Raw genomic sequence first — 22,998 nt, 5'->3', positions numbered from 1 at the left:
AAGGGATCACAGGAAATAAACATGATAAATTAGCTCTGCTACCTACCATAAGGGACATTTACAGTTTTCAAAATAGACTTTTGACATCAGACCCACAGGGACAGAAAAAGGGAGCTTCAGGGAGTTGGGGGTGCTGGAGCCTCAGCATGTCTGAAGGATCCCATCTGGGTGCCTCAGGCTTAGGAGAGAGGAAAAGGGAGGCTGGAGCCCTTGAGACAGATTCCCCTGTCCCAGAGGCCTGCACTCCGGAGCAGGAAGGTGGCTTTTGGTAGGGGGAGGGTGTGTGACTGGCCTGCCCGGCCCTGTTACAGGGGTCAGAGGAAGTCTTGGCAAAGAGGCGGCCCTACCCTACCCCCACTTGCCCCAGCAGCCAAACAGCTGCCACCAGCACCTATTATGGGCTCTTTCTGGAGCAGCCCAGCCAAATCTTGACTTGAGAGAGGCTCAAGTCTGGCTGAGCTTCATTCTTCTTGCCCCCTCAGAATGTCCACAGGCTGCCCTGCAAATAGCTACCAGCCTGGAGTAACACTATGGAGAGTGGGGCACTGCCTGCTTTCCCTTTCTGTCCTGAGTGTGGTCAGTGGCAGTGGAGGTCGGTGGGGGCAGATTTAGGGCTTCTTGGCACCTTTCTGGAAAGCGCTTGGGGATGAGCCTCACCTTTGAACCCACCTGGGCCAGATGTTCCTCCATGACTTGCCCTTCCTTCCTCTCGCAGAGACCCAATTCTGAGAACAGGAGAGAGGGTGGGGACTGGTGGGACAGCAGGATTGCAGGAGGGGGACCGGAAGAGATGAGAGGAGGGTGAAAGGAATCTACAGCAAGCACAGAGCTCTGGCTGCATTTCAGAAGGGGGCAGGGGACAGGGCAGGGGAGCCTGGGCATTAGGCTGAAGCTCCATCTCTCCCAGTGGTTGGAAAACCAGAGGGGCAGCTAGAAGCTGGCACAGGGCCTGAGACATACTAGGCCCTTTCCAGACCTGAAATGGGACTGTGGAGAGGAGAGGATAGGAGGCATCATGCTGCTCCTCCCATTCCCATGCCTGTGGCAGACATCACTAATCAAGTTAAGTTGTCTGGTAGACATCACTAACTGGGATTACAGTGCCTTTCCCCACTGAGCCTAGACCAAACCTCAGATCTGCAGCACAGCCACTCCTGATTGGCTGGGGTTGAGGCGTCTTGCAATACAGTTGCCAAAGGTGGTCTACAATTTGAGGCCTGTGTATGAAGGGCTGATCTGTGGGTACGTGTGGGTGTGAGTAAGTCTGTGGGAAACCTTTCCCTGTCTGAGCCTGGAGAGGACACTCAGAAATATGCTGTGGGAGATTAAGGGACAGGAAACTATGTCCTAACAAGTATGATGAGATGCCCTAGAGATAATGGGGCTCAGGGAAGACAAAGATGGTCTTAACACTCTGGGAAAGAGAGAGAGCAAGTGGGATGATGGATGGAACAACAGAAAAATAATCTCTTCTGTGGATTGAGCTGATGCTAAAATCAGAGCAGTCCAAAGGCAGAAGGCTGTCTGGGAGGTAGTGAGCTCCCTGTCCTTGGAGGTATGCAAGAAGAAGGTGGAGAAGTCTTGGCAAGGATCTTGTGGAAAATATCCAAGCCTCAGTTCTGGCTGGGGAAAGCAGAACCAGATGATCTTGGTTCTTTGCAGCTCTGAGAGCCAAGGAGTGGTAGAGAACAGGAAAGAGGTTCAGCTTGTGGGGAGGGAGGGCCATGTGGAAAAGGAACTGTGGTGTATGCACAAATGCATGTTCCTGGGGATTCAGAAAGTAGTATGGGGAGGTGGGAGGGAGGGCAGGGGGGACTTTTCAGAGTTTTCTTAGCTATGGAGCTGGGAACAGGCCATTCCTGACCAGCGTGCCCTCTCTCTTCTGGGGAAACCAGAATACTGAGGCCAGAGAGGGGTGTAAGCAGCAGATCCAGGGGGACTGGCAGCCCTAGGAGTGACAGGCAGCCTGGGGACAACTGGATTCTTATTCAGAACTGTCATGTATGTGCTGTGTGACTGTCGATGAGAAACTGCCCCTCTCTGGGTTTTCCAGATTATTTGGGCCAACAGATGGGAGAAGCAAGGACTCTGCCGGCTAGGTCATTTTCGGATCCAGTGTGTGCAGCCCACTCTCGGCCCCAAGCTGAGGCAAGGATAACCCATTCCTTGGAAGACCAGGGATTGCAAGCAGGTTCCAAGTCCTCAAGGACAGGGTGACTGAGTCTCTTTAGGGCCTCTGGGCTTTGGCAAACTCTTGAGATTTACATTTGCCTCCTCGTTGCCTAAATCCTTACTTTCTTGGCACCAGGTCCTGAAGCTCTGAGAAGAGGGCCCAGGCGTGGGGCTGCCAGAGCCTGGCTGGACCCAGGGGACCTGGGACTGGTGTTCCTTTGGTCTCTACTGCAGACTGTGTCCTGGGTTCAGGCACTGGGCCCCTGCAGATACCCACCCTGGAGTCCAGGCAGGGTACATCCATCCATATTTTTGTCTTCATTTTGTTTCGTTAAAAAAATATATTCCCCTGCCCTTTCTCCTGGCCACTCATGATGGCCTCACCTTGTCCCCTGGGGCCAAGAGGGCAGGGGTGTGGGAGAGGGGAGGATGTTGGGTTCTGGGCAGTGGTGGGTGGGATGAGTCTTCAGGCCACACCCTCTACTGGATGCCCCGGAAGAGGCACATGGCAAAGATCATGGCAAAAAGCTGCAAAGAAAGTAGGAGATGGCTTGTTAGGCTGGGCCCTGAGCCCACTGTGGGGCTGACACCTCCCAAGGGGAAAGGGGCCATCTGCCCTGGGACAGGAAGGGGCCTCACCCATCACTCTCTGCACACTTCTGCTGTTGAAATTTCTGGGGGAAAGGCCTTGCCAGCTACAGGCCCCTTTGCTCAGTGTAGTCATGGAAAGAAGGGGGCTTTGGACATGGGTTCAAATCCAGCTCCCCTATTTGCCAGCAGCAACCTTGGGCTAAACACTTCCCTTCTCTGGGCCTGAGTATGTATCAAGAGTTTACCATGCGCCAGGCATGGATTCCAAGTGCTTTCTCAGAAAGCTTTTCCCAGACCAGGAATTACCCAGAGAGATTATGTAACCTGCATAAGGTCACACAGATACAAGCAACATAGCCAGGGTTTGCCTTTAGGCATTTTGACCCCAGAGCCCATATGCATAACCCTGTACTCTCCCCTTCCAGCTCACAGGAAGGTGATGAGATTGAAGTACAAGGCAATTATCTAATGACATTAAAGATGCCTATTGTGTACTACATGCTTAATAAAAAGTTACCCGGATTGTTATTAATAGGCAGGGAAAATGTAGCCCTTCCCCAAGTTAGGAGCACAATCACTGAACACCTGCCTAATGGTCCTGAGGTGGTGGGGCAGACAGAGAGACCCTGACTCAGGGCCACCCCTCTGGTCAGATTGGCTGAGCCCCCCACCCCGCCACTCTGCTGGCCAGAGCTCTGCTTGCAGTAGCACGAGGAACAGTCCCCAGACCACCAGCTCATAGCCAAACCTCAGTCTCCAGGAGGGATGATGGGGTGGAAGAAGTGAGGCTGGAAGAGGGCTATGGTAAAGATGCCCATCTTAGAGGAGGGTTCTGGCTCCCCACAGGGGCCACAGCTGGACTTGCGCGCTGGGTGTGAGGGCAGCAGATTAAGAACGCAGACATTGTTTAATGTGCCCCTGCTGGTCCCCATCAGCTGTAATACCCACAACACACTAGAGCAGGATTATTAGCACCACTTTGCAGATGAGGAAACTGCGGCTCAGATGTCTGTGTTTGGGGAAAGGTAGAGCTGCAAGCTGGACTTTAAAGCCCGTGTTTGCCAGCATGGGAGTTACACTTGTGATTTCCCTGGGGCACCTCACTGATGAATCTGTTTCTTGCTCATTGTTTTCTCCAGTGAGAGAACTCTTTCGTCTAGGATAGTGCTGGCACACAGTAGGGGCTCAATCTAGGCTTGCTGAATAAAAGGATGAATGACCCCCCCGTTTCACACATCATCAATAGTCTCCACAAAACTGCTCTAAGCGGGGCAATAGGACACAAGTAAGTTGCTGAACAAGGTGACGCCAGGCGTTGGGAATCCCCCCCAAGGTGGGAGGCAGAGACTGAGGACTAGCTGCCTAACTTCATTTCCCTGCAGAGCAAGGGCTGGCTGAGCCCCGGGAGTGCCCTTTCTTGGAGATGGGCAGGCATGGGCAATGCTGCCTGTCTAAGCTCCCTATGTCCCAACCTCCCACAGCAGCGAGTTGGAGATAGCTGAGAGGGTGAGTGAAGGGAGGGGACAGATTCAGGAGGGGGTGGGTGAAGTGCCACCTAGTGGTGGATTCGATAGTCTGCCGCTGCCTTCTTTTCCAGGGGGCTCTGGAGCCTTGAGGTGAAGACGGCTTAAGACCTCCCTTGTGAGGTCAACAAGCTGGCCCTGAACCTCCCCCACACAAAGGGTCTTATCTAGAAGCACTGGCTTCAGCCCCTCCCTCAAGTCATCTGTGCTGGTCCTTTCGTTGGGCCCAGGGCATCCCACACAAGATAGCTGGTCAGGAACCCAGTGTGGTTAGAGGGCCCTTCGGAGCTGGCAGGGAAACCCCAGCCAGGCTCAGGGGCCATATGCTGGACCTTGGGGGCCCAGCTAGTGGGAGAGGCATGGAGGTTGGGGTTGGGGAGCGGGGAGGCTGCAGGGAGATGGAGGAGTGACTCCCAGGCCTGCCCATCCCTACTGCCTGGAGACTTGCTCACATGTATCCAGACTCCAGCAATGACTCAGGCAGCAGGCAGACACACCTGGTCTATCACCCCGTAGTCCCCTCCATGGGGGACCCATTTGGTCCCGAATTAGAACGTGGAGACAGAGGTGGGCTGGAGGCTTCAGGCCACAGGGACTCTTCCCTAGACTCCAAGTGTGTCTTGTTTCTGGGGAGCCACAGAAGTGGGGCCTTTACTTACCTCAATGGCCAGAACCCCTATGGCGAGAGCTCCAGCCAGGTAGACATAGGTTTCGAAGGTGTTGAGGATCACCGTGTAACAGCCCTGGGAGGGAAGGACCAGAGGTGAAGCCAAAGCTGAGCGGCAGTCCAGGGTCGGGACTTGGGTATGAAGCCTTAGACCTGGCTTGTGGCCCCAAAGCCCAGGAAGCAGCAGGCTTCTGGCCAAACCCATGTGAACAGTTTGGTGGGAAGGAGGAGGGAGGCAGGAGTCCTACAAACCCAGAAATTTGGCGACATTACCCCAAAGACCCTCCTAGCCCTCTAGTCCCTAAGGCAAGGCTGAAAACTGCCAGCTTGAGTGCCGAGTCAGCCTGAGACCCTGTCTGTGCAGCTGCCACGGCGACTGAAATACTGGGACATTTTCCGCAGACTGAAGGAGAGCGAGGAGGGAGTGCACAAAGCCAGCACTGCCAGCCGTGACTGCTGCCCACTCTTACCCTGAGTGCCTCACGCCTTGGTCCCCTCTGCATTCACCACCGCCGCCCCCCCGTACCATGCTGACCAGAGATTGATGCATGGCAGGTGCTTTGAAGGAAATGTATTTTTAAAAGGGGAAAATTACCTTTCTTTTATAAGAAACTACATATTCTTTGGGTCCAGGTAGAGGACTGCAAAGGAGCAAGCCTCTGGGTGGGGGTAGGAGATCATCCCCTGTCCGTGTTGAATAGCTGTTGCTGTTTCTAAGCTCTGCTGAGATACTTGGGTGCTCACCCCCTTCCTTGCCAGCTGGAAGTACAAATGACTCCTCATGAGGCTGCACCCAAGCTCGCAGGCAGCAAGGCCTGATGCAGGCATTCGGCCAGGTGGATGCCATGGCACCCACCTGGTGCAGCCTAGCCAGAAACTGGGCAGGACAGGCTCCCACGGGCCCTCCCTCGAGCCCCCTGGAGCAAACGTGATATACCTGGATAAAGAGACCCCACCAGCACGATGGCCTGGATCCCCAGTGCTCTTGGGGCTGACTGTGAGAATCATCTGAGGGACAGGGCGGGTTAACGATACAGATACCATGGCTTCCCCTGTGAGACTCTGGATCAGTAGTCTGTGTGGGGCCCAGGGACTTGCACTGAGCATCCTACCTAGGTGGTTTCTAATGCCTGTGCCTTAGCCAGGCTGTGAGACATCCCAGGCCTGGTGAGGACAGCAAGGAAAGGTCTCAGCTGAACCCTGGGGCCTTGGCTCAGCTGTGCCGCTAGGAGCCCTGCCAAGGGCTGTGGGATTGAGATGGAGCCCTAAGGTGAGCCCAGGGCACCCCAACAAGGTAGCTGGTCGGAAACCCAGTGTGGTTGGAAGGCCCTTCGGAGCTGGCAGGGAAACCTCAGCCAGGCTCAGGGGCCACCTGTTGGAACAGACCTCAAACTGCCACCTCCCCTACTCTGCTTAGCTCTTTCTAAAGCATCAGAACCCCCACAAGTAGAACACCCAAAGCTGACCTGTTCTGGAAGGAAGGAAAGGGAGACATGGAGCAGCCTGGGAGGGAGCCAGACGGGAAGCCACAATAACCCAGGGAGAGGGGGTGGTTACACACATGGGCCCCTGCTGCCTGGCTGGGCTCCCAGTCCAGCCCTACCACTTGCTCACTGGGTGACCTTGAGCCATTTACTTCCTTTTTATATGTCTCATTTGCTTCATCTATCAAATGGGCCTATTTAGATTAACTACTTCATAGAATTGTGGTGACAGTAACATGAGACTATAGATAAAGAATTTCAAATAGTGTTGGCATAGTGTAATCCTTCCAACCTGTTAGGACTGTCCTCCCTCCCTCTATGCTCCTCTTAGCACATCCTGGCTGGTGGAAGGTGTCTGAGCACAGCTGGGTATGTGGGTTTATTCCCCATGTCCCTGGGTGTCACTGTAAGACAATCCTTCTCTCTCTGCATATGCACGCACTTGCCTGCGTGCACACACGCACCTATCCCACAAGGGGACAGGGGAGGCAATAAATCTTGGCTATGGCATGAAGTTGATTTGACATGCCTTTTTGACCTGACCTTGTCCAGAAGAGGCAGGATATCCCTGCACCCCTCTGCTGCAGGCAGGGCACCTCGGACCTTAACTGCTCATCGCTCCTCTGTTGGACTGTTTGGGTCCCTGGACTGAATTAAGCTGAGCCGGTTGGCCAGTGGTGGTCCCAGTACTGAGACACCCTTCAAGACAACAGAGGGAGAGGGGACAATGGCCGGGACGTTGCCACCAACACTGAGGGAGCACCCACTCTGCTGAGAACTTCGCTGGGACCCGTGTGCTTTTCCTTGCAAAGTCCTCATTACAGCCCCTGCCGGGAGGGCCTCCCCTGCACTGCAGATGTGAGGAAAAGGGGGAGGAGCAGCCAGACAACCGTGCCCAGGTTACCCCCAAGGAGGAGGGGAAGCTGGGATTCACAGTGAGGAGCACCCAAGCTCCCTCTCTTTCCTTTGCTCAGAGAAGGGCTGGGCATCAGGAGTGCTTGGTTCTCACTCATCCCAGCCATTTCCTGGCTCCAGGCCCAGACCTCCTGTCTGTACCCTGGGTATCACCTCTTCCTCTCTCTTAGATGGCTGCCCACCCCTTACCCCAGCCCTGCCCCGGAAGACACTGCAGGGGACCCTCTCTCTCTCAGCTTGCCATCACAGCCTGCCAGTCCCCTTATCAAGCAGCTGCCACCTGCCCACAACCTCCCTCTGCAGGGAGTGAACATCCCCCTGCTCCTGACCATAGTTGCCCCCCAACACAACCTAATCTGAAAAGGGCAGCTAGGCCAGAGGTGCCACACAAACATGCCCATATGTGTATGTCCATCGGGGACCTTCCCCCAAGCTCCAGCTCCATATCCTGAACTGCCCACGGGGCACCTCTGCTTAGATGTCCCAAGGTCTCAACGTGCCTCAAACCAGATTTGAGATCTACCAAATCAGAACCTACGGAGTCATGCTCAATATCTCTTCAGCTCCCTTCCTGAAGTAGATTTATCACCAGAGTTGGTAAATTTTACTTCCTGGATAATTTCTTAGATCCATACACCTCTCCGCATCTCCACTGCCATCACCCACATCTAACCTATCATCATTTCTCACTGGGACCAATGTAAAAATTCCTCCTGTCCACTTAGGCCCTCTTCTCCTGCTGGGCCACTGAGCAGCCAGAGCACCAACACAACCACATGGAATTTGGCATGGGTTTCCATTGCTCTGCCAGCATCCTCACCTGGGCCCACTGGCCCTGTGTGGTCTGGCCTGCTGATGTTCTCGCCTTGAGCTAGTCTTGCTTTATTCACTGTGCCCCACCCCTGCTGTCCTTCTCTTGGTTCTGGAACACACCATGCTCCCTGCCACCCCAGGGCCTTTGCACATGCTGCTCTCATACTCTGGCTGGAATGCTTTTCCCATGTCAGGAGGATGAAGGTGGGGAGAACAAGGGATAAAGCACTGCTAATAAAGCAGAGAAACAGCAGTACTGTGAGTAGGGGAAACTTAAGATCATACAGACAAATGAGGAATATGGCCTGGAGTCAAGGTCTAGCAAAGTCATTATCTATTGGGAGATACCCCTGATTTGTTTCCATCAGGAGAGCACATTCCTGACCTGCGTGGGTGACTGTCACAACCCAGGGAAGTCTGAGGAATGAGTTGGAGAAGCTGCCTTGTGGGTTTTACTCATATCAGTGGGGAAGCCTAACTATGCATCACCTGCTCTCAGGATTTCCTCATTACTCTTCATTGGAGTTCAGTGGTAAACAGTGCTGGTGGACTAACTCAGCACCTGTAGACAAGTGTCCTCTGCCTTGGCTCCTAGTGGTCATGCAAATGTGTTCCTGGCCAGCAAAACCTAAGCCAAAGTCTTCTAGAGGTTTCTGGAAAAGAAGGTGGTGTCACCCTTTTCCCTTCTCCCTATCTTGAACATGAGTGGGATGTCTGGAGTCATGACAGCAATTTTGCCACCAAGAAATGGTAAGTACAAGGAAAGGTCACAAAGAGCACAGAGACCAAGCCTTGACTGGTATGACAGAGCCACTGATACAGTATGAGAAGCCACCACCTTCCAGAATTCTTGCCATGTATGAAACACAAAGGGCATTTGCTGAAGTTTCTTTACTTGGGATTTCTGTTTCTTAGAAATTGTTCAATCGCTCAAGACTGTATGGGGATATAAGGCAAAGTCAGAAATGCATCCTGGGCTTTAGGCAGGTGGGCTTTAGAGAAAAAAGATAGTCCCTAAGCAGGGCCTTTAAAAGGGAAGAATACTCAGGAGGGATGTGAGTGCCTCAGAAAAGGAATCCCAGAAGTCAGTCTTGGGTAATCCTCAGGAGGAACAGTCATCATAGAGAATAATGTAGCTGCGCAGGGACCTCTCTGGTAAGCTCTGATTTGGAAGCCATGTCCGGGAGATTGAAGGGGGCATCAGAGCAAAGGTTAAGTCCACAAACAGGAAGCATGTTGGGATGAAGCCCTAAAGGAACAGCACCCATCAAAAGCCTCCCTGAACATTCACAAATGGCCTTAGGACATATGTTTGGCTAAGGGCACCAGCCATCCCAGACAGCAGCTCCTTCAACAAGTTCCAAGTTTGCCTTTCACATCAAATCCTGACCTATGGTGGCTACTCTGCTCCATGGAGTTTTCAGGGGCCCAGGCTCCTTTTCTCTTGATGCTCTGACATCTTAGGGGCCACCCTTCTCCCCAAGGTCCCAGGGGGCTGTCAGCGCAGCTGCATTCCACCTACCAGGAAAAGGAGAAGGGGCAGGCACAGAGCTTTCTCTTAAGGGCATAACTCATGACTTGCACAAACCTCTCCTGCTCACCCTTTGGCTAAAACTTGGTTGTGTGACCTAGCTGCAAGGGAGGCTGGGATGTGCAGCCTTTACCTGGTGGTCATGAGGTCTTATAAATCCCATCTGTCCATGGAGGACAGCCAGAAGCCTCAGCCATGGTATGGGGAATCTGAGATCCAGAAAAGGTGTCTTGGCCAAGGTGACACAGTGGGTGGCAGCCTAGGCCTGACTGACATCAAAGCCTGAGGCTTCCCTGATGGCCTGCAGCCTCTCCTCATGGCTGAGACCCAAACCCTAGGGTGACCCGCCCTGTCCCCAGTCCTCGGGCTGATCCCAGGTCCTCATTTCTTTACTTAGGACTTTTTCTCCCTGTGCAGGACAGGACTGTGAGGGGCGGAGGCAGGGCCTCGTGATGCCTTTGCCATGGCGTGGGCAGGAATGGCGTGGTGAGCTAAGCTCAGGGGGCAGAGCTGAGGCTGGTAAGAGCCTACTCAGAGGGCCAGGGCCAGGCCCAGCTCAGCCGCCCCTCCTCTGGGGCACTGAGAGGCTGGCCTTCCGTCCCCACCCAGCCCCTTCTAACCCCTCATCTGGCTAGTGATTTTTTTCTTCACAATGATTGTTTCTATGTGAAATTATTACTCTTTATTTGTTTGCTACTTGTTTATCATCTGCTTCCTCTACTAGACCATGAGCCCCATGGGAACAGGGGCCTTGTCTCCTGTCCCTTGCTGTGTCCCTCATCTCTGGAACTCTCCCATGAGATCCTCATTAACGGCCTAACCAAGTGAGGGTGGTGGCGTATGGACTCAGTTCATCCTTGTTCTCAACCTCCCCTGAGCCTGGTCTCTCACACATACTCCAAGGGGTGTGTGGCTGGTCAGTGGGAGGGGAGGTCAGGACAAGGGCACCATCTGCCTCACAGAGGATGGCAAGGTGGGAACCCTGTGTCACCCATTAGTGGCACATGCAGGATGACAAAGGGCTTCCTCCAAGACTGAGATGATGTCCTCAGGTTGCCAGAGATGCAAAGAACTTTAGGAGCTTCCCTGACCTTGGAGGGTCAGGTCAGGGAAACATTGCTCCCTTGGGTTTGGGAGGTTCCCCCATATGGCAAATGTGAGCTTCCCCAAAAATAAAGTGTATGGCTGCAGAGAGGCCCCCACTGTGTAATTCTGGTTCTGGCTCCTGACCTGCATTATCAGAAGCTCAGGGAGTTTTCTGCCTGGAAAACTAGAAAACTCCTACTCATCCTTTAGCCCCAGCCAAAATGCCCACTCCTCTGACCTGTGCCATCACTGGACCACCTGCCACCCTCATCCTTTCCCCACTGTGGCTGGATCTCGGGGGCTAGGACAGAGCTTCATCAGTCCCCCTTCAGGAGTTCCATACTGAGGCCGTCACTTCCACGGGATGCCTGGAGTGCCTTCAGACCCGCTCGGCCAGCACTGCCACCTGCCCAGCACTGCCACCCAAGTCCTCCTGCTTGGGGGATCCGGCTTGGTACCTGCTTGTTCAGGAACAGGTCCCTTCCCAGGAGGCATTCCTCCCTGCTCAGCAGGACCCCATCCCGACTCTGGGGTTCTCTCCGGCAGCAGGCCTCCGGGACCTCATCACTGTCCAAAGTCAGGAGTCGAAAAACTGATGCAAACTTAAAGTCTTCAGGCCCGTTGACCCCACAGCAACCGAACTAGGAGGAGAGCAAAGGGAAGGGTGTGGGGGGTGGGGAGGTAAAGCCTGGTGGGTAGAGTGGAGGATGTTCACAACATCCCTGAGGGTCACTCACTGTGATCATGACCGAGTTCCAGGTGGCAGAGAAGATGTCCGTGTCATTGTTGCCCTGGTAGTGCTTGGTGAGCTCCTTGGTGAAGAATTCACGGGTGAGCTGGAGGCAGAGGGAGAGGGCAGGCTGAGACCCAGCAGCCTGGCGCAGCCCAGGCCCCTCTGTCAGTCTGCTTCACGGGAGGGCGAGGGAGGCCTCAGGGCTCGGGCGCCAGGGATTCTCCGAGAGCACCAGCTTGAGGCAGGCTCCCTATCCACCACCCCAGGGCCTGTGGCCTCCCCTGTTGTTATCACCCACATGAAAAGGAAGTCTACACGCATACACATACACCCCTGCAAGCGCAAGGCCAGGGTAGGCTGGGGACTTCGCAGGCCCTGCAACTCTTCTCAAAGGGAGGGTTTCCCAGGGTGGGGGGCTTGCCTCTATCCTCACCCCAGAGGGTTCTGCCCTCTCCTGCATGTCACACTTTCTAGGGCTCAGGATACAGCCTCTCTGACTATTCTCAGACAATCAGATGACCATTTCTGGACCACTGTTAGGCAAAGTGTGGAGTGGAAGATTCCAGAATCAGGTGTGGGGTTACACTGGATGCTTTGGAAGAGTGGAGACCCTTAAGGTCTGACTCACCTTCCGGAAAAGCCCTTGCAGGAAGAGGCTAGGCTCCCTGGGGTCTCTCTGGGCTGTGGGGCCTCACTGGGGAGGTGGGTTGTGATTTGGGCTGGAATTGCTAGGTGAGAGTCTCTTGATTCTGTGGCACCCTCTGAGGAGTAGAGGGCCATGCCATCCCTCACTGGTAGCAGGGGGCCAGGGCACATGGGGTTCTATACGTACATTTTCCCTGAAGATGAAGGCCAGAATGGCTGCTGAGAGCTCTGCCAAGAAGATGATCAGGATGAACAGGAAGAACTGTAAGCAGAAGGGGACAGGCTTGTGATCCTGAAGACAGGCAGGAAGGGGAGGAGCAGCTCACCAATGCACTCTTCCATCTCTTACACAATTAATGCCATGTACTGATTTTGTATGACTAAGGAAATTCGCTGCCACAAATCAGATATTTTTCATAAAAAACATACCAACAGTACACTTTTGGAGTCAATAAGATTGTAATACAAATATGGAAAAAGTAAATAAATACAGTCAGTGCAAATGGCCTTCAGACAAGGTCCCTTGTGCAGTGTACAATCTGAACAGCCTTACCTGGCAGCCCTGGAATGAGACTGATGTTGAAACCTATTCGGCTCCCTCTGCGTAGACTGTACAAGCTGTGGAAATCCTGAGTTCTCTGGGGGTCCTGGCTGGCTTCCCTGCCCCACCTGCCCCAGGGCCACCTCTCCCTGTCCCACTGCCTCTTGTTCCCATGGGAAGTGATGAGGTGGTGATGACCTTCAGCCACACTAAAGACGTGAGACTGGAGGGAAGGTGATGCGTCCGTCAAAATCTGAGAACCCAGGGGCTGGGAGTTTGAGATCTGACAGAGCCCCCTCTGCTCTACTCACTGCACTTCTCGATGCTCTCCAAATTAACCAGGATGCCTCTTATCCTGGGGCCCTCATCACCCTCCGTGTTACCTCTGCCTGGAAGGCCCCTCCGTTCTTGACCCTCAGCCCTCATTTTCCAGACCAGGTTTAGCCCCAACCCCTCACCTGGGAGAAACATTTCCTGGTTCCCCCACATCACAGTGCCCCACAGTGGTGCTCATGGAGCAGCCGTGGTGTCCCCACTGGGTTACTAATTCAAGACCAGAGGCTGTAACTTGGCCTGCTGCATGCTCAGCGCTCAGACAGAACAGGTATGTGTGCATGGCTAGCAGGTGAATGAGTGAATCCAGGCATTCCCACTCACCACAAGGACCTTGCTATCTGCTACATCTCAGGCGCTTGTCACTGTGGGCACCGCTTGGGGTTCAGGGATGTTGGGAGAAGAGGAAATGGCTTTGCCTTTGTTATCAGCATCGCTAGGGCCCTTACCATTTAAAGTCTGACAGTTCCCAAGTTGTCACCCCACCTGGAGACCACCAGCAGGGGACCAGATCTCAGGTACATATGGGGACTGGTTCTTACACACCCTCCCAGCCACCTTGGCCAGCTGTGTCACAGTCCCTAGAACAGCCAGGCTGCACTGGACATGCCGGGGCTGGAGGGAGGCACAGGGCTCTGGGCTTAGTGTCGGGACCCCTCAGCCTGCCTTGTCTTGATTTGTGTGACTTAGGACAATTACCCAAATGCCTTCGAACCTCAGTTTCCTCATCAATAAAATGGGGATGAAAACACCCGCTTCCAGGGTCACCATGATGGAATAATGGATGTGAAGTGCTGCAAGATTCTTCAAAGAAGCCCAGCAAAGCTTGCCACTGAGCCTCTTACAAGTGTACCAGAAGCGTGAAAGCCAGCTCCTGTGAGGCTCATTCCGAGCTTCCCAGGGGCCACCTCCCAGTGATGTCCTCGCTGCTGGTTCCCTCGCAGTCTCACGAGCCATGGACAGCATCCGCAGGTGTCTCTCTCCTGGGTCAAGTCTTCTCCCGTCAGGAGGTTTCTGTCACTTTATCCTTGTTCCTGGAAGACCCCAGCCATGTTGTCTCCTTGACTTTCCAGCTCCAACAGTGGCTGCCCGCAGAGGCCCCAAGGCTTCTCCAAACTGCTTGAGTCTGGGGACCAAGAGCTGTGGGGTGGATTTTGAGATGATCCATTCAAGGTATGGACACAAAACAGCTCCTAGATCTTTCAAATGGCTGTGTTTTTTAAATGTCCAAACCCAAGAGCCCCTTGCTTACACAGGTCAGCCAGCACAGGTGTGACCCATTCACTCCTTATCCCTAATTGTCCTCTTTGGCCCCCAGGTGTCACCAGGTTCTGGTGCCTCTGATGCTCTGGTGCACAGAAGCTTGTTTGGTGTTAGAACTGACACCTGTCCCATGGTCTCTTTTCTGTTTAGCCTCCATTTCCACAGTGAAGGAAAGAAGCCATATACTCCAAAGGCGCTCAAGCTCAAATATTTCAGAGCAAACCCCCTCTGCATCCAGCTCTCATTTCAGAGCATGGGCTGCCTCCTGCCTCTGCTGGCGAGTGGGCTGCAGGACTGGCCTGATAGGGACTCTTCTGAACTGTGGGTGCCTAGCTCTGACAGGTCAGTGGCAGGCCTGCTGTGGGGAGACTTCGGGCAGATGTCAGGGGCAGAGCTCCCCATCCAGAGAGGAGTGTGTTGGGAGCCTCCAGTACCCTGCGCAGGCTGCCCCTGGCCATGACACCCACAGTCCCTTCTGCCACCTCACAGCCCTCACTTTCACAGTCTGTTTGGCTCTTGGGCTGAGCAATATATTCTCCACCTCTGCAGCCTCTCGCCCCTGTGACAGTGATGGAGGCTCCTGGCAGGGCTCCTGGCACTTCTATTTGGTTGGTGATAGATGGCCATCTGGTTCTCTTGCACATGGCCTCCAGGGAGCCCCTCCCTGCCCTCTGCCCTCTTGATAGAGTTGCTGGCAGGCCCCAGGTTGGCAAAGAGTGGCCTCAGAAGTGGTGTCCATCCTCAGTGATGCAACTGAGCTGGATCTGACTATCAATCATGACCTCGACAATTATAAACTGTGGATGCTCAGGCCTCATGCCTACTGTGCGCTTGTCACTCTAGGAGCATGTGTGCGCTCCCAGGATGACTTAGCATGGCTTCAGTGAGATGATGCAGGTGAAGCACCATGCATAAGGCAGGCATGACCTAAGAAATGCTCAGACGGTGGCTCGGAAGCACAGCTTTCCTGAAAACAAGCACTGGTGTGAGCAATTTCTGGAAAAAATAATAGCTACCATCTACTGAAAGCTTACATCTAGGCACTGCAGATCTTACATGGATCATTTCTTTGAATCATCTCAGCAGTTTGGTGAAGCAGCTGCTATTATCAACACCTCCTTTTCACTGGTGGGGAAATTGGGACCCTGAGAGGTATAGTACTTGACCAAGCTGGCCCAGCTGGTGGTAGGTGGTACACCTTGGATAAACATGGAACCTCTGAGTCCAGAACACAGCCTCTTTATATCATGTTTTCTGGAACCTATAAGAACCTCCAGATCTTAAGACTTTCAGATGGCCTGTAGGGTCTCTTGTGTATCAAAACCATTTCTTTTATTTCCACATTTATCAGTTCTTAAATGTGCCAGGAACAGAGTTAAGCCAGATGCGTATTTTCTCCCTGAACCTGATAACTATACGAGCAAGGGCTGGAAAGGAGGTATTATTATCTTCATTTTACATATGAGGAATCTGAGGTTCAGAGAGGTGAAGTAACTGGCCCCAAGTCACACAGCCAGGAAGTGGCAAAGGAGGGATAAAACCAGGCTTTTCTGACTCCAAAGCGCATGCTCTTACCCACACCTCTGACACCATCTCCACTCTGTTTCTTCATCCCAGGCTGTTTATTGAGTATCTGCTCTGTACCAGGCACTGTGCTAGGTACTAGCAAACAAATACACACAAGGCAGATGTGGTCTTATTTTCATGGAGTTTACAATGAGCCAAATTCATGATTTATGAGATGATTCATGACATGAAATTAAAGAATGCATTTGGTACCTGATTGATGGGGAAAGCAGGCCTCCCCTGAGGAAGGGGGTCTTCAGACCTCCTTGCCATTGCTCCCAGCTGGAGCAGTGGGATTTTCCCAAGCACACGGACCGAGGGGTGACCTGAGTGCTGCTGAGTGTGAGTCACCTGAAGCGAAGTGCAGGGCTGTGGGGCCAGCTCAGTAACAATGGCACTTCTGCTAACCTGCCTTCTCCAGCATGAAATAATTTCCTCCTGCTTAACAGGGGTCTCATGGATTATTTGCAGGGGTTACCCAGACCAGGCCACAGGGCTTGTCCTGGCTGCCTGGGGCTTCCTGTGATGGGCACTTTTCTTAGAGTTTGTTTGCCTTGAGTTAATCTAACCTCATTCCCTTTGCCTAAAGACATATTTGCTGAATCAAATTTACAACACCTTGGATGTAAATTAGGTTGGGAAAATTAACAAAGGGATTGGAACTGCTATTTTGCCTATTTGTGAGTATCTCAGACTTTTCTAACCCATCTGCCTATGGGTATGTCTACTTTTCAGTTCTCATTGCTAATAAATATGCACCAAATTTACATACTTCATGTACAATTCAGCTCAGTTATCTCTTTTAAATATACTCATCTCTTTTTGCTGTTCTCTCTTCCAAATCAGCAGGACTTTGTCATAAAATATTCTAAAATTTGAATCTTTAAATAAATTGTTCAAAAACATTCCTGAACTGCTCATAAGTAAGCAATTAGGAAAAGGGCTGCCACAAAATGTTAACAATGGGCTGAAGTTGTCCTATTGTATGTGAAAATGTAACACCGATCAATAACAGTGTTTGGAAAATGTGTCTTTAGAGAACTTGATCAGTAGGTGGTTAGTCATTAAGTCTCGTTGCTCCTAGGCCACTGGGGCCCTGGGGGTTGCAGCCTGTGAGCAGGAAGGAGGGGGATGCCCAGTTAATCCCCAGCCCCACGCCTTCTTTCTCTGCAGGCCGAAGAGCCACAGTTCGTGGGGTGGCTAAAGCCACTTTCTCTTGGCCCCTCTCTAGACAACTCTTTCCTTCCTCCTTGAAGGTTGAGGGGGCAGTCTCAGGCTTCTCGAAGGACCCCAGTGGCTACCAGGGGGTGAGACTCAGTGCCCTTTTTCTTCTGGATCCTTTACCGGGCCAGGTCCAGGTTGGAAGAAAGAAGTGGTTCTTCTTATTTTTCAGGTCATCAGTCTTCTTGAAAACTTCCCACAAGCTGTGGTGTGTCTCCCAAAAACATGCATGCACACGCAACACACACAGCACATATATACAGGCACACATACACACACACAGACCTTGACATATTTTGCTCATAATTTTAGGTGAATCTCAGACTTGAGTCCATTCCAAGTTAGAAGCCCCTGGGTCAGCCCTGGTCTGAGAGAAAGGAGACCTGGATCCAAGAGTTCCCTGCCTTTGACCTGCACTGTGACCTCAGGCTTGTAAGTGCTGGGCCTCAGAGAGCAATGGGTGGGAGGGGAGGAGAGGGAACACAGGAAGCAGAGAGAGAGAGGCAGGGAGGAAGGGACAGAGGCTAGGAGAGTTCAGAACAGGATGAGGAAAGGCAGCAGGAATGGAAACCAAAAGGCCAGAGAAAGATGCAGTGAGAAAAGGAAAGGAGCAACGTAGAGATGAGACTGACAGACAAAAGGGAGGAAGGTGGCAGATAGGGGATGGGAGGGGGCATTTTGAAGTTCAGTGGGCTGGACCCTGGCCACAGCGGCCAGGACTTCACTCTCACTCAGGAGACTTGGAGCAAACGTTGTCTTTCCCTGGCTCTTGGTCTTCTCCCCCAGAGCAATGGGGAGAGTGATGTCCTTGTCCAGCTAGCAGGCTTAGAGGCAGGTACTTCACTGGAGAGGGCTTTCGAGGTACCCAGCCTGCTCTCAGACCAGAGCCCCAACGTGGCTTCCTGTCTTGGCTTCACAGATGAGTCCCAGGGGCCGAGGTGAGGGGGGAAGGGAGATTTGGTGTGTCCCGAGACCCATATCCCAGCACCTTTCCAAACTACCTCTGGCTCCCCAAGCCTAGACTGCTCGGCACCAGCTGACACTGTGGAGAGTGCTCCACCAGGGGGCGCCCACAAGGTTTCTTTGTTTCTCTCAAATGAAAAGTTTGCAGTGTTGACGCTGCAAAAGGCCAAATGGATCCAAGTCTCTCGTATTGCACGTTTCACAGCTGATTTCACTTTCTCTCTGGGTTGTGAGGCATCTCACAATGTCATGAATGGGGGCTGCGCAGTCTGTTCTAATCTGGGGAATTGGCATTGTGCCAGATTGCTACCTCCGAAAGCTACCGAGTGCTGGTTCATTCACAGGAGTGGACAGACACCTTGCAAAGAAGTCCTCCCGGTGACCTGCCCACAGTTCCCTATTGCTTTTCTCCTGACCACCCATCCACTCACCCACAAGGAGCATCTGCAAGTTGATCCATTCACATGCACACTTCTCTAAGTAGGTCTGTTTTTAACTTACTCCAAAGCAGGACTAGGCTCATCCCAGAAGTTCTCCTAGCCCTAGAGGCCCATAGGACCTCACTGGCAAAGAAGACCCATCCACTAGGGCCAGGAAAGTAAGCAGAGGCCAAGAACATCACAGCCATGGGCTAGAGAAGACCAAAGAAACAGAACATCCACTGTTTGGCTCCAGCCTCCAGCTGAGCCTCCCCTCATTTAACCATGGAAGACACTAAAGCTCGAGAGGTTAGGAAACCAGACCAGAGCCACATCGTCAGTTAGGGGACAGAGCAGGACTCACACTCAGGCCTGCCTGCTGCCATGCTGCCATGCTCATCCTCACAGGCTCGACCGCCTCCCACATGCCTGCCCACAAGGGAGGGGACAGCCGCTGCTGGCCCTCGATGCACCCTCAGCACTTAGTGAACTACATGGCCTATAGGAACAGTTCAAGAACTGTGTATTTAATGGATAAAATAACTTCCTAAATCATGTCATCTCTATCTTAAAACTGGAAATGCAAAATGTGGATGAGTTATTCAATGGCTGTCTAAGCTTTTTAAACAAGGAGTTATATATCTGTGTTCTGAAAAGCAAACAAGTAGAAAAGTATCATGGTCAATGGTCTCAGTTGACTGTGCCTTGGAAAAGCCCAGCTGTTCTGACCTGGAGGCTGGGCCACTCTCCACCGGGGGCAGCTCACCCACAGGGTAGGCATGGGCCCAGCACAGAGAGTGGGCTCTGGAGGCTGGGGCTGCAAGGCAAATGGACATGGCTGGTGGCCTTCCCATTCCTGGAGGACAGCCTACTTGGCTCAGACCTCAGTGCGAGTCCCCTGCAGTGTAGACACAGGCCTTCCTCCCCGCCCCAGGGTACCCATGGGAAATGGAGGTACTCACAAACATTAGCAGACACTTGTTCTCACGGACGGCCCCACAGCAGCCCAGGAAGCCGAGCAGAAAAAGCAGGCCTCCCATTGCCAGGAGGATGTAGGCACCCGTGATGAGCAGGGGGTTGGCAGCCACGATCTCCCGGAAGCCGGTGGGGTCCACCATGACCCAGATGCCGACGCCCAGCAGGCAGGCCCCACCCAGCTGCTCCCAGGGCCAGTCAGGAGGAGGGAGAAGAAATGGGTGACACGGAGGTCAGACACCCGCCCTCTGTAACATCCCGCTCCTCTGAGCGCGGCCCCATCAACTGGGCAGGAACTCCACCTGCTTCATGAACCAGTGTCTCAGTGGTACTTTCCCCTGCTCTGAATTGTCCTAGTTGCCCTGACCGGAAGTGCGGTATATATCCACTAAACCTAGTCTCTGACCCACACCCTACTTAGGGCTGCTGGAAACCACGTCATGTCAAGTTTATTTGCCCCTTTTATATTCTCCTTAAATGTCAGAACTGCAGGATAATGAGGTCACCTAAGCCAACCCTGATCCTACACTGAGTCCCAGAGAGGGCCAGTGATTTGTTGAAGGTCACACAGCAAGTTCACGGCAGAGGCAGGGCTGAATCCCAGGCCTCCCTGACTCCAGCCCCAAGGATATTCTCCAGTTCTATGAACATGCTCTGACACCTCTACTGTGCCTGCCCTATGCCAGAGGCTGGAAGACACAGACAAAAATCCATCTTCTCTGTCCTCAGCAGGAGCTCTTAGACAGGTTGGGCTCCCCACTCTCAAGTCTGTTCATTGAAAGCCTGCTTATTTATGTCTTCATCTCCATGGCCATCTCTCCATGCCTTGCTTATCTCTGGAGAGGGGCAGCTGTGCCCCTTTTAGCTGTGTGACTTGGGGTAAGTGGTTTAACCTCTCTGAGCCTTAGCTTCCTCATGTAAAAGAAGATACAAATTTCCACACCCAAGGAGGCTCCAAGGAAGAAAGGACAGAATGGATGTGAATGCGCTTAGCAAGTTTCAACAAATATCTGTTCCATTTTTCTTGGGGACAAGCAATATTGGAAGCAGATCAGTTGCAGGAGAAACACTTGGACATTATTGGATTTTGAAGGCTGCAATGTATTTGAAATCCCTGTGTGATAGGAGGACTAGAGGTTCCCAAAAGTCACACATGAGGAATAACAGGCAGAGACTGAGAGCCAGTTGGTGAGCTCTGGCTTGGCTGAGAGGGGTCTGCAAGCTGGAGGGAAGGACTGGATGGCTTGGAGCAAAGGAAGATATTTTTAGGTGCTGTCAGGGCAGGGGGTGTGGCAGAGAGGCCTGCGGGTCACAGCATCCCGGGAGGGAGAAAAGGAAGACCAACAGGACAGCCAGTGACGGAGTCTACATTTTTGTCTTCTAGTCAGCAACATCTTCCTCCTCTGTCTCCCTATAAACCTCTAGTAAAACCTGTATTCCTCCCCATTGCTGTTGAAGGTTTTGGGGTTCAACAACTGGATGCTAAGATCTGCTTCAAGGAGGTCTTGGGTACAGACTGAGCTACCCTGGTGACAGCCTCATTTCCTACGGGGGTGGTAGGGCTTGCCCAGGGTCACCGAGCTCGGAAGCTGGGACTAGAACCAAGTGTGTAGGACTCCCTGGTTTTCAGGATTACAGGGCAAGGAAGGCAACCCAGGAGGGATGCTAATATGTATAAAAAATAGATGGACAGAGAACAGAGAGACAAACAGATAGCCAGAGTCAATCTTGACCTGAAAAGTTCCTCTCCTTCCCTGGAGGACATCAGTGGACATTTACTTACCCAGGTTTGGATGCACTAAGGTCAAAGGTTGAGGTAGGGTCAGAAAAGCCTGTGGGGGTTCAAGATGCCAGGAGTGTGGCTCTGCTCCTGGGAGAGGCCAGGAGCCCGAGTAGAGCTCTCAGTGGGCTGCCAGCAGGTGGGTGGTGCTGTAGGGCACTGGGCTGGCCACCTGGGCGCTCTGAGGCCCTGAGGGTCTTTGTCTTTTCACTTATAGACCTCATAATTTGGATGGGGATAGAACTAAGCTGTTGAGTTCCAACACATTCTGAGCACTTCCTAAATTTGCTTGATTTTCAAAAAACCTGTGAGCTATGTAATTAAGGTCCTAAAATAAAATGTGTTTCAGATCACATAGCTGGTAAGATGCAGAGCTGGGCTTTGAATACAGGACTCCCAGTCCCAGAGAGGTTTTGGATTACATCAGGTGGCTACCTCAGCTCAGCCCTGATGTCTGTCTATACATGCTTTGGCGGTCAGGGTTGAGTGGGGCTTCTGCTGCCCTCTCTTCACCCAGTTCCCTTCCTTCTCCCTCATTCCCCACCAGGGGTCAGGTCCCAAAACAGTAGCCAGGACTCAGGCCCCTGCCCTTTGTCCATGTAAAACATCTCTTCTGACAGTGGGCTCTCTGAGTGGGGTGGGCACTACTCAAGGGGTCTCCCCTCCACAAAATCCTGGCTGGGCAGGTAGATTTGTTTCTAGCACTGGTCCCTGTTCCTGCCCCTGGGACTCAGCCCAGTGTGACTACTTCAAAGCAGCAGTCAGTTCTGCCACCCCAACAGAGACCTACGGAGCCCCCAGGTGAGTTCCAGGAATACTTACAAATATAAAGAAGTTGAAAACAAACATCAGATACTTCATGCAGCTCAGACAGTCACCTTCCATGGTGCTCCGCCTACAAAGCAGCAAGGTCCCTCAGTCTTCCTCCAGGGGAACCCCACCTAGAAAGACACTCTGCCCCTCCCCGCCCCTAGGGGTCCCCGGTGTCCAGCCCTGCCCTTGCAGTGGAGGGAGAAAGAGGGAGACTGAAAACAATTTCCTGTCTCAGGGGGAGCTCTCTGCCCCATGGATCCAGAGTTGGAAGCCAGCCTGCTTAGGTTCCAGCCCCATTCTACCATTCATTCACTGTGTAGTCTTGGGCAAATGACCCCACCTCTCTGAGTCTTGCTCTCTCCAACTTGAAAATGGAGACTAAAAACGGAAGCTTCCTCAAAGCAGTATCGTGAGGATTAACTGAAATAATGCAATAATGGCACAACACCTAGTACAGGGCAAGTGCACAACGATTCATGGCAACACTTGATTGTGGAGGTGAGCATTCCAATTGGTAGATAAGAGATTAAGGATAAGGGCCTTCAGGAACTTGCCAGGGTCATGGAGCTGGATCAGAGCCCACACCTGACAAACTTCCCACCACCTCCCATGGCCTCCAGCCTGCAGGACTCCCAGGGCTGTTCCATGAAGAGGGGAGTCATAGGGGGAGAGGGGTGCAGCATCTACCTGGGAGCCCAAGCCCTGCTCCTGGGGCCAGACCTCCCCATGCCCTGATTACTTCCACCATGAGATCTATAGCATCCCACCTCCCTCTGGAGCCCTCCCTGGCCCTATCTAGAAGTATATGCCCATAGCAGTCACAGAACACAATTCTATTCAGCCAACATTTGTTGTGCATTGACTGTATGCCAGGTACTGGGGTCTGAAAACAATGGAGGCAGCACTTCCACACCCCTGAGGGAAAGAGACAGTATCTGCTCTCAGGAGTCAGATCTCAAGGTCC

At 52.8% G+C, this 22,998-nt stretch overlaps 2 protein-coding genes across 7 annotated transcripts in view; one reads left to right on the top strand and one right to left on the bottom strand.

Moving 5' to 3' along the window:
• The window catches only part of TP53I11 (tumor protein p53 inducible protein 11), a 48,621-nt gene that overhangs the window by 17,882 nt on the left and 7,741 nt on the right, over positions 1-22,998 (top strand). Inside the window, exon 8 of one of the 6 annotated variants that reach the window (XM_036891596.2) lies at positions 2,054-2,226. The exons of the other annotated variants lie outside the window; for them this stretch is intronic. Within the exon in view, the coding sequence (XP_036747491.2) occupies positions 2,054-2,217 (164 nt within the window). The 3' untranslated portion in view covers positions 2,218-2,226. Of the gene's footprint in view, positions 1-2,053; positions 2,227-22,998 lie in introns of those variants that run through there. 6 annotated transcript variants of the gene reach the window in all.
• Positions 2,572-22,116, bottom strand: TSPAN18 (tetraspanin 18). Its single transcript, XM_036891591.2, has 7 exons — positions 22,044-22,116; positions 19,429-19,623; positions 12,348-12,422; positions 11,520-11,618; positions 11,241-11,423; positions 4,946-5,029; positions 2,572-2,700 (listed from the first exon to the last, which is right to left on the bottom strand). Exons 1-7 carry the CDS (start codon positions 22,104-22,106, stop codon positions 2,653-2,655), a joined length of 747 nt encoding a protein of 248 aa, XP_036747486.1. The 5' UTR covers positions 22,107-22,116; the 3' UTR covers positions 2,572-2,652.

Source organism: Manis pentadactyla, chromosome 9, assembly GCF_030020395.1.
Source record: "Manis pentadactyla isolate mManPen7 chromosome 9, mManPen7.hap1, whole genome shotgun sequence".
Classification (NCBI taxonomy): Eukaryota; Metazoa; Chordata; class Mammalia; order Pholidota; family Manidae; genus Manis; species Manis pentadactyla.
Note: the sequence above shows the minus strand (reverse complement) of the source record. Positions and strands in the feature narration are given on the sequence as shown.